This window comes from Macrotis lagotis, chromosome 1 (genome assembly GCF_037893015.1).
Source record: "Macrotis lagotis isolate mMagLag1 chromosome 1, bilby.v1.9.chrom.fasta, whole genome shotgun sequence".
NCBI classification, from domain to species: domain Eukaryota; kingdom Metazoa; phylum Chordata; class Mammalia; order Peramelemorphia; family Peramelidae; genus Macrotis; species Macrotis lagotis.
In genome coordinates, this window is record NC_133658.1 from 891101321 (window position 1) to 891117722 (window position 16402).

Here is a 16402-nt window from a genome sequence, read left to right on the forward strand (position 1 = left end):
TGTTCACTCTTTCACTAGAGAATATTACAAATTTATAATTTCGTATCTCTCACTATAGATCTAAAACTAGAAAGGACCTCAAAAGTCATTGCATCCAAGTGGTTCATTTTAAAGATGAGGGAAATGAGACAGAGGAAAGTTAGTGACTAATCTGAGGTTACGCAGTTAACAAAAATCAAAGCAAGATTTGAACTCATCAGGTTCTTCAATCCCAGATTCAGTCTCACATCTATAGTTTTCTACTCTGGTATGTGTATGTGAATATGTGTATGTGAATCACAAGCCCTTTGGCTGTCTAATGAAGCTTATTGCTTCTCAGGATCACATTTCTTTTTTAGGTTTTTGCAAGGCAAATGTGGTTAAGTGGCTTGCCCAAGGCCACACAGCTAGGTCATTATTAAGTGTCTGAGACTGGATTTGAACCCAGGTACTCCTGACTCCAGGGCCGGTGCTTCATTCACTATGCCACCTAGCCACCCAGGATCACATTTTCAATACAAGGAACAAAAGGCATGATATTACAAAAATATTAAAGTATAAGAGGCAACTACATAGGATAATGCACTCATCCTCCATTCAGGAAGATCTCAGTTCAGACACTTATGAGATGTGTGACCCTAGGCAAGGTCTGCCTCATTTTTCTCTCTGTTTCATTTTTCTGAGCTGCAAATTTGAAATAATGTTAACACCTACCTCCTAGGATTGTTGTGAGAATCAAAGAAGATAATTGGTTCAAAAACTTTAAAAGTGCTACATAAAACTTTAAAGTGCTACATAAAATCTAGTGGTGGTAGTAGTAGTAGTAGTAGTAGTAATAGTAGTAGTAGTAGTAATAGTAGTAGTAGTAGTAGTAGTAGTAGTGATAGTCATAATAGCAGTTGTAGCAGTAGTAATAATAGCATTGCCATAATCATCATTTTTATTATTGCTATAAGAAGTCATACAGATATATAAAGACACATACACAAATGCTGTATTAAAAAAACTGTTTTCAATGATCATTATGATACTATATGTTCCTGTGTTTAATCTAGTAAGGATGCTTGCTAAACTTATCTAAGCTGACTTACAAACAATAGAAAATGCATCTGCAACTATATAGGATGGGTTTATGATTAGACTATGGTGAAAGTGAATGACTATCTTTAAGCACAATTCCCTCATGTTGAGTCTAGTGTTCAGTATGTGAAAATGCCTGAAGCTCAGTCCTACCATTAGGTACAAATGAGGCTTGCAATTTTGGAACTGGAAACATTATATCATTTATTCTTGGGAATTAATGGTTTAAATGTAAGAAGATCATTTCCCCTTTCTCTTTAGCTATGACATACATCACTTTAAAGACCATGCCACAAGAACTCTTAAATATTAGCAAAATATTTTTTTTTAATGTTAAACCTCTTGTGGATAAGTTTTGGGTGTGAATGACTGTTATCAAGGAAATGGGAAAAAAGGTAGCATGGTATATTGGAGAGAGCACTGGATTTGGAGCATCAAGTTAAAGAGCTAAGTTCAAATCTACCTTCAGGTACTCAGTAATTCCTTTTTGTATAAGTATATGCTCTATCAGTAGAGATTACAACTCTTTTATAATTTAATATCTTTTTAATCATATATCTAAAACTAGAAAGGATTTCAAAGGCTATCAGGTCCAGCTGGATCATTTTACAGAGCAGGAAAATGAGGCCCAGGAGGAGTAAGTATCCTCTGTTTTCTTCTCCTTCCTTAGTTATAAAATAAGGATGATGAATTTAATAGCCCTTAGGGTTATTTCTGCCTCTGAAACTACAATTCTGTAAACCTCCCATAGTGCTCTCTCTCTCTCTCTCTCTTTCTCTCTCTCTCTCTCTCTCTCTCTCTCTTTCTCTCTCGCTCTCTCTCTCTCTCTCTGACTCTCTCTGTGTCTCTGTATCTCTCTGCTGTCTCTGTCTCTCTCTCCCTCTCTCTGTCTCTCTCTCTCTCTCTCTCTTTAACAATATATATCTCTGTGAGCTAAAATTTCCCATTTGCACTCTGTAGCAGTCAGACAACCTGATGGAAAAAAAAAACTGACACATAATTTGTAAAACACTTTAAAAATAACTCCTCATGTAGTCTACCAAAGTAAAATGATACCATGGTCATCTTGATTTTGGAAATTATTCTCGCTGAGACCAAATCCTTCATGCAGATACTTTTTGTTGGTGAAAAGTTCCTTTTTCTCTTGGTACTCTAAGCTTGAAAATCATAGACTCATAGATGTAGAGTGGGAAGGAAACTTAGTCCATCCCCTTCCATTTTACATATGAGGAAACTAAGTCATAGAGAATTAAGTGAGTTTCTCAGGGCAAACAAGTTAGTAAATTTCTATGGCAATATTTTTAATGAAGATCTTTTTTTTTTTTGCAAGGCAATAGGGTTAAGTAACTTGCCCAAGGTCACATACCTAAGTAATTATTAAGTGCCTGAGGCCAAATTTGAACTCAGGTTCTCCCCCAGGGCTGGTGCTCCATCTACTGTGCTGCTGGCTGCTCCCCCCTTATATTTTTTTTATCCTAAGTCTAACAATCTATTCATTAAACAACATTGGAGAGGGAAAGGGAAAATGCAATATTTCATTCTATCATTAAATACTTTAATCTAGCATGTCCCAAAATTTAGTCTACTGGAACTAAGATTTTTGGAACATCCTGCATTTAAAATAGGAATCTACAAACCAATTGCTTCAATGAGTTATGCCCTTTACTTTCATACACTGAAAACTTTTTCATACTTTTCTAGTTATTTAATGAGGTACTCTGACATAAAAAATCACCTAGTAACCAGTATTTTTTCTTATTGAGATTCTCTGGGTTTCTTTATATGACCTCATTCTTCAAGTCTCTTAAACCTGGCAGAATCTGCCAGAACTTGAATTTCACTATTAGATCCTTTGAAAGTCCAACATCATGTACAAAGTACCTTGTACCTATGTAACAATCAAGAAGTATTTTGCCAGAGATATCATTAGTTTAGAGTACAAAAATTATGGTCTCATGAAGTTAGATTTGAAAGCGATCTTGGTATTCGTTTGGTTCTGTGGTATCCAATTGAACCCGGAATATTGAGTTAGAAAATCACAAATTAGCATTATCTTTGCTGCTGTTTTTTTTAGTCTCTTTTGTTAAACATTTCCCAATTAGATTTTTATTTGATTCAGTATTTGAGAGGCTTGCAGTTCACGTCTGACATCTCTAATTGCATTCATTTCTTTAATTTTTTCAGATGAGGAAACTGAGGCTCAGAGAAGTTAAATAAGTTGGATCCAGAATTTGAGCATAGGTCTTCTGATTACAAATCAAGCTCTCTTTTCATGGTAGCATGTTCCTTGATTATATTATGAAGAAAAGCTTCCAAGGAGAAAAAAGGGATGGGGTTTGGAGAGGAGAGAGAGCAGGGATCTTTCTCCCTCTTCTCTTGTAACTATAGAAGAATCAGGCATGTCTTCTTTGGGTTCAGCTGAACAGACTATGTCTAATAGATAAGTTTCGTGCACCACATTTTAGGTGGGGAATGAATAACCAAAACTGTGGTATATTCAAAAGAGAGGATACATGGTGAAAAGAGCTTTGGATTTAGAATCAGCGGACCAGCTGGGAGAAGTGAATCAGAACTGAGAAATGTCTCCTTCCTGGCTTCCACTCTCTGGAACCTCAGATTTCTTCAAGATTCAGTTCAAGGGTAGACTTTACATGAAGACTTTCCTGATCTCTTGGTTAGTGTTGGGTATAGAATGCCATTCTTGAACTAAGGAAGACCTAGGTTCAAATCCTGCCATAGACTTTTATGACCTGCATGACCCTGGACAAATCATTTGATTTCTCACTGACTTGGCTTCCTCAGTGATAAAATGTAAATAGTAACACTGATATTTCTTGGTTTCTATGAGGATAAAATGAAAGAATATTTGTCAAGTTTTTTGCAGACCTTAAAATGCTATGTAAATATTATTGTTGTTATATTTTCATCCACCCTTCCAAAACTGCTTTATATTTATTCATTTTGTTTAATGTTGCACAATGTGACATATGCAACTCATTCAAATGCAAACTTCTTGAAGCCAGAATCTTACTGTTTTTGCTTTGCATCTCTAGTCCTTAACACTTAATAAATACTTGTTTATGCTTTGATAAGTTAAAAAATGAATTTGATTCAAATAAGAACAATGTCCCACCAACCCATTTTCTGAGCAGTTTGAAAAGACACTATTTTTACATCATGGAGTCAGAGACTTAGAGTTGGAAGGGAGCTCACAGCTTAGTTTTCACAGCTCCCTCATTTAAGACTTGAGGATACCAAGTCCCAGAGAGATTAAAATGAGTTTTAATAGATTTTTTTTTAAGTGGCAAAATGAGAATGTGAGACCAGGTCCTATGATCTTGTCTGAGTCAGGAGACTGGATTCAAGTCAGAGCCTTGATACTTAATAGCCTTTTATGAGTAACTTGACCTATCTGAATGATAAGATTATGGATTTAGAGTGAGAAGAATCATTAGGAATCATCTATACCTTATTGTAAAGGTGAAGAAACTGAGGAACAGGGGCAGCTAGGTGGCAGAGTAGATAGAGCATTAGCCCTGGAGTCAGGAATGTCTGAGTTCAAATACAATACGACCTCAGACACTTAATAATTACCTAGCTGTGTAGCCTTGGGCAAGCCACTTAACCCCATTGCCTTACAAAAACCTAAAAAAAAAAAAGAGGAACAATGAAATAGAAGTAATTTGCCCAATGAGGTTACACTGTAGGTGCCAGGTTTTGAATCTAGATCATCTGACTTCAAGCTTACTATCTCTCTGCTACATTCTTTTGTCAATATTCCTCAGTTTAATCTTATTTGTAAATAAATACATATAGCTGAATTTTCCTTTATTCTCACCATTTTCTTCCATCCTGCTTATTTTCTTATTTCAATATTTTATTTTCAATTTGCTTTCCCCTTCTCCTCCTAGTGCAATGTTATGACGCAGAAGAGATTCAATGCATATTACACTGATTGGAGCTTTTCCATGATTCTTTTGATGAGAAAAGTACTTTGTGCAAATTATAAAGTGAGAGAGAAATGTGAAGATCTATGAGAAGGTCCCTTTCCTTAGCTGAAGTTGCTCACTTCCTCTTTGGGAAAATGAAATCTCAGAGATCACTGGGGATTTGGGTTATTGAATCTAGTTCCACAAGTTCTAAAAGAGTCTAGTGCCTATGGTCATAATTAAAAATCACAAGCCTTGTGGGAAGCAGAGGGAAAAAGGAGGCTTACCTGAAATGCCTATGGTGGGGGATACTAAGAATGACCAAGATAAGACCAACATTCAATGGTATCGGGCAAATTTAAACAGGGGCAGAACTGATGGCTGTGAAGGAAGCAAGTGGCAGTGTTGCCCGAAGGACAAAGGAAGAGCACGTTGGGCAAGGATGATCCAAACTGGTGTTTTATGTTTTCTGGTCTTGGACTAGAGCTCCAGTTATCCCATCCAATTCTGCAAAGTCTATAATAAGAAAAGTGTCAACTTCCCTTTGGGGAACTTTCCTACTACCAGAACATCTGGTCTTTCTCATAGGACCAGAATAGCAACTATGCTATTGTTCAGTCATTTCGGTCATGTCTCACTTTTTGTTATTCTTTTGGGGGTTTTTCTTTGCAAAGCTATTGGAGTTATTTGCTATTTTCTTCTCCAATTCATTTTATAGATGAGAGAACTGAGGCAAACAGGGTTAAGTGACTTGCCTAGGATCACATACCTAGTAAGATGAGTCCTCTATGCACTGGGTCATCTAGTTGCCCTTTAGCAACTTTACCACATTTAATCTCCTGTATTCTTGCTTTCATGTTTTGCTTTGTTTCATTTTTTAACATTCTAGCAATGCTGGAAACTGTTTGGCTTAATTGGTCCAGAATATTCCCTACAACAAAATGCGTTTTTTTTTCCTTAGTAAGCAGACTCTCAGTTGCTAGCTGAGATGGAACTCCAAAGGCAGCATCTTCTGCAGTCTTAATGGTATTAATTATGGTAGGTTGACAAAGGGGAGAAAGGGTGTCATGAATCTGATGAATATCCAGTGTCCAAGAGAGCTGACCCTATTAAACCAATATGGAAAAGCACTCATTTTACCTGCTCTGCCCACAGATAACCCAGCAAAATCCACTGTATTTTATTCATTTTCCATTCTAATCTAATTACATTTCTTTGTCTGTTGGCTGAACATCATGTTAAGCAGGCCATCCTGGCTCTGGAACAAGGAATGAGGGTTGGAAATTTGATTTGGAGTGAATACGCAATTCATTAGAATTGGGATTAGGGACTGACCGATTCATTCCTATTCCTGAAAGCTGTGTATGAGCCTGGATCTCAGCCTATAATGAACACCACTTGCTTAGTCCTTGTGTGTTGTGAAACTGCTTTCTTGGCAAACACCATCCCCTTTCTTGAATCACTGTTATTCTAAAATAACTACCTGCACTCCATACCCTCTTCCTCCTCCTTGAAAATGATACCAAAAAGTAGAAGTCTCTTATTATTTGTATACTGTTATTGTCAATGTTGTGACGTGACTGAAGAAAGGATTTCCTATAGACAAAATGTCTACTGCCATAAATGGACTAAATGCAAATTATTCGAAAACCTTTGATTGCATCTCTAGACTATTCATATAACATGTGCAGTCAGAGTGGTAAAATTCAGTTTATACCACACAGTCCAAATGTTCAGAAGATTCAGCACAGAAGAAAGCAATTTACCGTTAGCATTAAAGTTAATATCATTGAAAGCAAACCAAATGTTCTTATCCAACAGAGCGTGGAAAATTCATCCTGTCTTGGTACCAGTCCCTGGTTTCAAATTAGTAGATATGTCTCAACTCTTCACTTTCTTTCTTTATCATTTTCTTCCTTATCTCTTATTTTTATATTTCAAAATTGTATTTTAATTTAGTCACCCCCCCACCTGCCTGGTGTAAAGACATGTGATAGAGGAGAGATTCATGCACATTTAGTTGCTGGTCTAATCTTCTTCTGTTAAGGGAAATGAGAACTGTAATTGTAACTTGTTTCAAGAAGATATTTTCTCCTCCCATGCATACTATCCCCAAAACTGTCTTCCTTGGGAACCGAAACACCATTGACAATAATAACAATAATAGATATGAAAAATTGGAATATGTGCATTTGCTATTCTGCCCTATTGAGGAATTTATATTGGGTTTAATAGAGAAGAAAATAAAAGGTAGGTCACTGGGTTTTCATCCAATGGCTAATAGGACTGTAGACTCTTTGAGGGATCAAGAGCTACTTAAAGTGACAGAAAACCAGAGCCTTGGGAAGAGAGACCAGAATAATGTCTTAAGAATAGTACGTACCAGGAAATAGACACATGGCGTCTGCCCTGCCCCCAGGAAGTAAAAGAGACTTCGGCCAGTCAGCAGGAGATTTCAAACCATTTCTCAGACACAAAGGCCACAGGAATTAGATGTCGATCAGAAGAAGAAGGTCTGCAGCGAGCAGAAAAATAGGCTTGCGCGTGCTGGTATATAACAAACAATATGCAAGCCAGGTCAGGCCTGCTTTGAAAAAAAGCAAAACTAGCTTCTTTAGAAGAAGGAAAGAAAGAAAGAAAATGAAAATTCCCTCTAAAGTAATGCTTTGGATTGGATCCAAATAAATGAAATAAAGACATATATTTTATTCTCCCACCAGAGGGTTGTTCTAACCACTTAGCTATTTCTCCTCCAAATCCCAGTTGAAAAATTTTTAAGGATAACAGACCTAAGAGTTTTGTGATATTTACGATATTTAGGAGTGGACCAAAAGGGTGGGTACCACCAGTTTTGGCATCTTCCCAACTATTTCTGCTCTTAGAATTTCTTTTCTCTCTCAATTTGCACCTTAAGGAAAAGCCAACACCCCAGAAGACTGGGACATAGAAGGAGCTTCAAATGTATGCCAGTTGGCAGGCATTACTATCGCATGTCACTTTTTTATTGATATTTTCCCAAGGCTAATTGGGGTGGGGAATGGAGAAGAGTCCAGCATTACCTTAGGGGGAAAAAGCAGCGAACCCTGTTCCAACTAATATTGTTTTCTCCCCTTTAGGAGATTCCAGATAAAGCAGACCAGAGACATTAAAGATGTGCTTGCTAAAACATAGAGGTGAGAATGATAGTGGGACAGAACAGAACAGAACCAAAAATATCTACACCTCTCCCCGACATCCCATGAGACACCAGCATTGGTTGTCTGCTGTCCATTTCCAAATCAACAAATGCACATACACATAACACTCAATGAAATGGTTTGAAAATCCTTTTGTTTTCTTTCAATTCTTTTGTCTACTCAGCCCTCTGCAAGTCTGGAGAATCCAAACTCCCAGGATTTCTGAAGGGAATTTCAAAAGGTGTGTAGCAAAACAATTGGTTAGGGACTGGTGCTCCTCAGGTACCTATTCTGAGAAGAAGGGTTTTATGTAATAGACATAATGGAGACTCCAACATGGAGATAAACAGGAGAAAGAACACAAGTGGCAAGAAGCCACTGAAAGAGAAAATAAAAAAAAGGAGAAAAAGAAAATGCTCAATTGATTAGACAAGGAAACACATCAAATTATGGGACAATGTTGGTGAAACTCTCAAGCAATTAGCCATAAAGGCACCCTGGGATGATTTGCCTTTGGATGGACAAACAATATGATTTCCACCTACATATTACATCATGCCATTAATCATTTCCAAAAAGGTAACAATAATAGCATTTCTTGTTTTATATCAGAGAGCACTTTCCGTAGTTGTTCCCTAGTCATGCTCATACTCTAGGGACCAGTCTACCTGGCCTCTCAATCAGTCTCCCTTTAGATTGACTTTTCCCATGCTCTGAGTTCAGTCCCATAGAATCAGGGGATCGAAGGATTAACTATTTAAAACTTAAAGGGCTTTTACAAACCTTTGAGGAAACAGATATCCAGAGGGATGGACTGACTTTCCCAGAGTTACATAACTAATAAAAGTCAGACACTGAATTTTCACCCTGGTCTTTCTAATTCCAAGTCCAACATCTATTCTGTCCCCAGCTGCTAGGACAACTAAACAAACCATCTCAGGCTATTTGGCCTTAACTATTATTTTAATTTGATTCTGGATAAATCTTTGAGTATCCAATTCAAATCTATAATGAGAAAATATCAGCGAAATGTTTTGAGATGGTAAGGGGTGGCATGTTTTTTGAAAGCTTTAAATAGGAGATGTCAAATAAAAAGGAGCAGCAGCATTTAATAAAGATAGGTTTAAAAAGGGGGACTTTGGTACATGGTATTTGACATTTTCACTTTACCAGTTGCTGACATTTCATTGACAACTCCTGGATCAGGGAGTGGGCATTCATAATCTATTGATATCTAGAAGATCAATAGATTCAAGGCTGCCATTTGAACTCGAGGGAATAACAACAGCATACACTTTAAAGCACGTCACCAGGAAAGTGTATATGTGTTCTACCTTTGCAAACCAGGAAGTTCTACCTTAATATTAATTGTTATTGCTATCATTGGCACTCTTATTCACAGTTCTAACTCTTTGGATCTGGAATGAAACATAGGTGATTAATACTCTTGAGGGGAGAGGAGGATATTGATAAAAAGACCTAACCATGTTTTCTACAGTTAAATCAAATAGGTAGTCACTATTTGCCTAATTAGTCTTTCTGGAAAACATGAATAACTGAGTCACATCCTCATCTATGTATCCTAGGATCTGCCACGAGTTTTGCAAAACTCAACTGTGCTTGCACCAAGGCTAAGCTTACCTGTTTCCATTAAAGGTGGTTTTATATTCCCCAGCTGGGTGCAAAGTCTCATCAGTATACACGGGCACTGAGGTCCTAACACACTCATGTGAGCACTGCAGGGTTTCATTATAGGCGGTAAATATGTCCAAGTTGCTGGGCACTCGAGCAGGAGTAAAATCCGTCAGGTTTTGGCAGCTCTCTTCTTGCTGGTTGATTTTCCGTTGGTGGCTGTTTCTCCGAGTATTTCCACTTTGTGCACAGCTAATGGAGACCAATATGAAGTTGGGAATGTGGGGTGAAAAATTGTGGGAATGGAAGGACAGAGAATGGAGGGGGGGTAATAAAATATACAAAGACACCATCAACATTTGAACGCAGAGCCTTCATTGTAAAGCATTAATTATATATCATTTAATATTAAATCATAATCCCCAAGATTTTCAGAAGGATCAACGAAAATCAAGCAATCAGTTTGCTTTATTTTTTATAGCAAATTTGAATTTTAAATATGAGCCTCTATAGCAGGGAGAATTATTGAGATGAGTGGCTTAACCATATTAACAGAAAACTGGAGTTATGTTTGCTCAAAGAATGTCAGCAAGAACAATGATGTTAACATTCCCCTCCTGATGGCTCAATGGAACAGATAAATGGGATGGATAACTAGCCACCAATTTAGTCTGATAGTTGAGAACCTCTAGAGACAGTATGATAGGGATTCAAAGAGTCACCCTGAATGGCCAAACATTCATGCGTATATGCAGACATGCAAAATGTAGATGCGCACATATGTATTTGAATTTGTATCATACACATATATCTTTTGGAGAGAAATATATCCATACACATGTGCATCTGCACATAAAATGTATACTCATACTTGAGAGTACTTCTCAGAGCTCATTGGGCCTTGATGATCACACTCATATTCTAGGTATCAGTCCTCCTGTCCTGTCTGTCAGCTTCTCTTTGGAATGTTTTATAAATTAGAATATTATTTTTAGTCCCAAGTCCCCCGAGTTGGAAGCTAGCCTCCATTCTATCAATTAAGTATATGAACATCCTTTGCATGGCATATCTATATGGTATATCTGACTTCAATTCTTAGTCTTAGGAGTTTTTTTAATAGAACTCAATCTGTAAATAATAACTGGTACTCTTTTCTCTCTTTAGTATCTTGCAGGAAATAGGGATAAGAAAAAGCTCAAAAGTTTCCATCATCTTTGGAATGAGACAGACAATTGTGATTCAATCTCCTCCATAGTATGTATCATCTGGAGAAAGACAGAAAGACAGTTTGTGTCTTAGTTCTGAGAGAAGCAATTAGAAATTATATCTGTCATTTGTCAGTGACTCTCTCAGAATCTGAGGTTTCTCCTTTGATCAAACCACAGTATTGGTAAAAGGAGACTAAATGATTAGGTAGGAAACTGCCCTGTATAAGGTAACATGTCAAAATGGAACCCACCTTAAGCCATGCTCTTCAATATTATATCCATAGATCATAAAATTAGTTTAAGTCCCTAATTTTCTACCTAAGGAACTGGGCTAGCCAAAATCAAAGAGAGATGGTCAGCAGAATCAGAGGCCCAAACCAGATCCTCCAATCATAGGAACGTCACTCTTTCCATTGGGCCATTTTTGCCTCCCCTCCCAGGTATTATACTACTGCTCTCTAGACTGGCTTTTAGATCTCTAGAGAATGATACAATGGGGAGCAGGAGGACTAAGTTTGAGTATCATAACAATTCAATGGTTTTACTTCTTTCTGTGAAAGTGTGGAGATGTTGGAGGGGGGGTGTCCATGAATCCTGGGTAGGACAGATCTCCATTATTTTCTCTACTCTACAACTGATTTTTGAAAGGTCAAATTTAATAATATGAAAATCCTTATAAAGTGCATTGGTATTAGGTGTGTGAAGAGAGTAGAACTCTAACTTCTCTATTAGAAAGGAACAGATGAATTTTCCATTCATTTTGAAGTGCTCTAGTTTAATATTTTCCCTCTTCCCAAACTTGGGATCATCATCTCTAAAGGAACCCGAAAGTGACAAAAAATCATTTTATGGATTTGAACCTCCATTTGAACATCACCTGAATCCTACCAGAAATCTCTTTTGGTAACAGATACAACAGATACAAAGATATCATGTCAATCTGTAGACACATGCCAGAAATCTCTCTCCACAGATTTGGAGAGAAAGGTGGGTTCAAATCATTCCTAACTTGTCAATCTTGGCTGGTCCCTATGTAATAGACTTTGTTGTGCACCTTTGCTTGGCTACTATTCATTTGTTTGCAGACAATACTCTGTAGGCACAGTAATTTTCTAAAGGTACCAAGGAAATTCCTTGGGCACCCTTGGTCCATTCTTATATGTTCTGTAGTTGCTTGATACCTTGGATATTCAGTGCTGCCTTTTCTAATCCCATCAGTCAAATAATCTACTAGTTCCCTTCCTATTCCTCTTATTTCGGGGTCTGAATGCTCTTTGTGCCCATTATCCAGTACTTCCTTAAATTAATATCTGGAGATAGAAAGGGACTCATTTATGCACATTACATCAGAATAGAACTGAGATTTGAAGTGAGAATGGGTCATATTTTCTGGGAAAAAAAATAACTACCTGTAAATTGAGGGTGGGTTAGATATTTGAATTTCCCAGTGTTGCAGGTAGGGGAGTGATGGTGGCAGATACATAATGCCTAGCGAATCTGAACTCAAAGTAGGCCAATTTCCATAAGAAAACAGTCAAAAGGAGGGATGCCTGAAGCCAAAAACTAACCTATTTCACCATTTGCAGAGCTGATGTCGAAAGGAAAACCAGAGAGTAAATTAAAGTAGTAAAGCAAATAAAATTGTCCAAAAATTCATGTGCAGGGAAGGGGACATAGGCAGAATTGAGGGGATAGTGGAGAGAACTTCAATGGAAATATGGGAACAATCATTAAGTGTTGGAAGAAGATAAGAAAGGAAAATAATAAGCACTGAATGATGGTTGTCTGGGATAGATTTCAGTTTTACAAGTTGCTTTTGGATCAGAGAGGAGGTTTGGGAACACAGGCAGCAAGGCATCTGGGAAGCTATTTGAACATGGTTGGTGCTCAGTACAGCCCCTGCTGAGAGAGCCATGGGGCAGGATGATTTGTCCTAAATACCAGGTGTAGCCTTGAATATAATAAGTAGTCCAAAGAGTCACAGCAGAGAAGGCCAGAAAGCTTAGATGCTGGGGAATCAGCTAGAAAGAACACTGTGACTTGGAAATTAAAAACCACAGTGATAGTAGTAAAAAAAATGATACTTGTCTTTTTTTCTAAGGGCCATAATAGACAATGGAATAAAGTACATTCTCATAGGTCTGGAGTGGAAGGATTCTTGAATGACATGTAGTCACTTCCCTTCATTTTACAAAGGAGGAAATTTAGAGAAGCAAAGTGGATTACCCAGGGTCATGCAGTTAGTATCTCAGAGGAGAGATTTGTACCCAGGTCTTCCTTTCCTCCAAATGCAGCACTCTTTGAACAACTGGTTAGCATACATTTCCCCCAAGGCTCAGAAGCCTATAAATATAGCCACCCTGCCCTGTTTTCCCCAAGCCAGAAAGATCCTTACCAATTTTTTAAGACAAGAGTTGTAATCAGAGCAGCTATAACCATGATGAGGGAGACAGTGATGGTTATAATCTGATGGACAGCCAGACCTGTAAAAGAAAGGGAAAAAAGGGGGGGGGAGTGGAGATGGGGTCAGGGGATAAATTATCCATGAAATTAATGAGAAAAAAAGAAGGGCAAACATTTAAAGGTAAGAAAAGTACATTAGTGTTTCTTGGTTAAAAAATGAAATAAAAATTAAGCATAATTCCTGACCAATCTTCCAATTCCTCTGAAATGATGTAAGTCACATAGTAGATTAGAAAAAAATTACAGCTAATCAAGTGATATCTTTTTAGGATAAAGTGTTGGACATCTGTTTTGTGACATTGGAATCCAAGACCCATAAAACCTCTAGGAAAGGAATTGACTCTAGCCTCTGATTCTTACTAACTCTTCCTTTTCCAGAATTTAGCATTTCAGTTCATACTCTGTTCTCTTTCTCTTAATCCCCTTCACCTTCTTCATCATTTTACCATGAGATAAGGAGAGAGGGAGAATCCTGGAGAGCAAATCAAATAAAGCATTTCTAGGCCAATCTCTTCTTCTTTCTCAAATTCATATCAATGTAACAGGCATCAATAAGGTATCAATTAATCAAGAAATGGTTACCAAGTGTCTACTCTGTCACTGGATGGAGTATTGAGGAAACAGTCTAGTTGATACTTCACTGATTATTAAATGATTGCTATGCACCAGATGTCAGCATGAGTGATGAAGATATAAATACAAAAGGGACTAGTTCATATTCTCAAGGAGTTAAGGTTAAAACAGAAGAGGGAATATATACATACCCACATGGGCATCTCATATGTGGATCTATATATGAATATATATATATATATATATGTATGTATGTATGTATAGACATATATAGAGACATAGATCTCTCTCTAAATAAATATATATATACTTACATATATATATGTGTGTGTGTGTATACAGTAGACAGTTAGATGGTTAGATGGCACAATGGATAAAGTGCTAGACCTGGAGTCAGGAAGACCTGAATTCAAATCTGAATTCAGAGACTTCCTAGATGTTTGACCCTGAGTAAGACATTTCACCCTGTTTGAGTCAGTTTCTTCATCTGTCAAATGATCTGGAGAAGAATGTATCATCTGGAATGATACATTCCAGTATCATTGCTAAGAAAATGCTAAATGGAGTCAAGAAGAATTAGACATGAATGAAAATAAGTGGACAATAGCATGGCATGTATATTATATCATTCTCTATGTGTGTATTTATATATATATATATATATATATATATATATATATATATATATATATACATACATACACAGACACACACATGCAAATACAAAAACACACAGAGTCTAAATTAAAGGGGATTCAACCTTAATGGGAAAGTTATTTTGTTTGCTATAAGGTGGTAAAACAATGTCTTTTGAGAGAGACAGAGAGAGAGAGAGAGATTCAACAAAGAGACAAAGTTAGAGACAGAGAAAGTCAGAGATAGAGAGATAGAAAGAGGGATGTATAGAGACAATGGAAGAGTGAAGGAGGAAGGAAAAGAGAAAAGACAGAAGTACATACAAGATTAATATAAGGCAAAAAAGATGTTAACCTTGGTTGAGAAGATACTAGCATTGGGGAAGGCCACAAAAGGGGTTGAAAAGACAAAATAGAAATACTCGTTATCTACAGGGATCTTACATTCTAATAGAATGGAGATATATTAGCAAATGAATAAATTCAAAGCATATACAAAGTAATTGCAAATAACAGAGAACCTTGAGAACTTCAGGACTCTGGGAGGAAATCAATAGAAAGCTCTACCATATCTCAGGTAGACAATGGGGTTGGAATGTCAGTAAAAGAACTTCCAAATGTTATAAGCTATCTTTTTTGGTTACATGTAATTTAAATTTGAATCCATATTTCCTTAGACCTGCATGTATTTTTATGTAGAATATTATCCTTGTCTTGCTTTGAGGGGAGGTGTATTTTATATAAACTATACTACTCTAAACAACAGACTGGTGAATTTAATATATTACCCTTGAATCTACACAATTTCTAAAAGTTACTTAATTGACCAATTTATATCATATGCTAATCACTGGGGGGAAGCACATTGAAGGGGGCTCTTGAGTTATACTATTTGATAACTCCCATCACTTACAAATTAATCTACCATGAGGAAATCTAGGGGGAAGAGTAGTTAGTTCCTCTCTAAGTTCCAAGTTTAAAATCTGAATGGGAATAGGGAGAGTAAATGCCAGTGACTAGGATATGCTAGTATTAAAGTAAATGAATAACTTCCATGTTGAAGAGGGAATAAATAGATTTGTCCTGTATGACCCCAGAGGCAAGAAACAGGAGGACTAAATGGCATATTTAGGCTTGATGTCAAATGGGCAAAAACAAAAACAAAATTAAGAATTAGAGTTATCCCAAAGTATTGGAGAAGGTCTATGCTGCAAGGTAGTGAAATTTCCCCCTTTTAAAGATCTTTCATTCATTTATTAGATACTGGAGATTCTTTTGTGGGTATAGACTGACATATAAGGACACCAAAGTCTCTTGTATTTCTCTAATTCTGTGATTCTGTGACCTGGGATCCAATGAATAAAAATTCAAAGGTAGAAAGAACTCTTGGAGAAACTCCAGCCCAACTCTTTCATTTTTAAAATGAGGATACTGAGTCTTAGCAAGATGAAATGAGTTTCCCAGAGAAACATAACTAGGGAATGTCCCAAGTGGGTTGATAATAAATATGCTAATGAGGTTATGACAATAAAAGTGATAACATCTACTATTTTATAATACTTAAAAGTTTGCAAAGTATTTTAGAAATCCAGAAGATTCCCCAAAAACCATTGTACAGTTTTATTCTTAAGGCTTAAAATTATACGAAGCCTTTTGTGACATACTTTGTTATCACATAAAATCCTCACAAGAACCTCAGGAGGTAGATATTATTTTTATTCCTATTT

The 16402-nt window shown here is 36.8% G+C and overlaps 1 protein-coding gene across 1 annotated transcript in view; it reads right to left on the reverse strand.

Annotated features, from left to right (window-relative positions):
* Positions 1-16402, reverse strand: part of AJAP1 (adherens junctions associated protein 1) — a 276110-nt gene that overhangs the window by 10754 nt on the left and 248954 nt on the right. The window contains exons 3-5 of the mRNA XM_074192296.1: positions 13400-13487; positions 9806-10048; positions 7372-7503 (exon numbers count right to left, since the gene is read on the reverse strand). Coding sequence (XP_074048397.1) covers positions 7431-7503; positions 9806-10048; positions 13400-13487 — 404 coding nt within the window. The 3' untranslated portion in view covers positions 7372-7430. The remainder of the gene's footprint in view (positions 1-7371; positions 7504-9805; positions 10049-13399; positions 13488-16402) is intronic.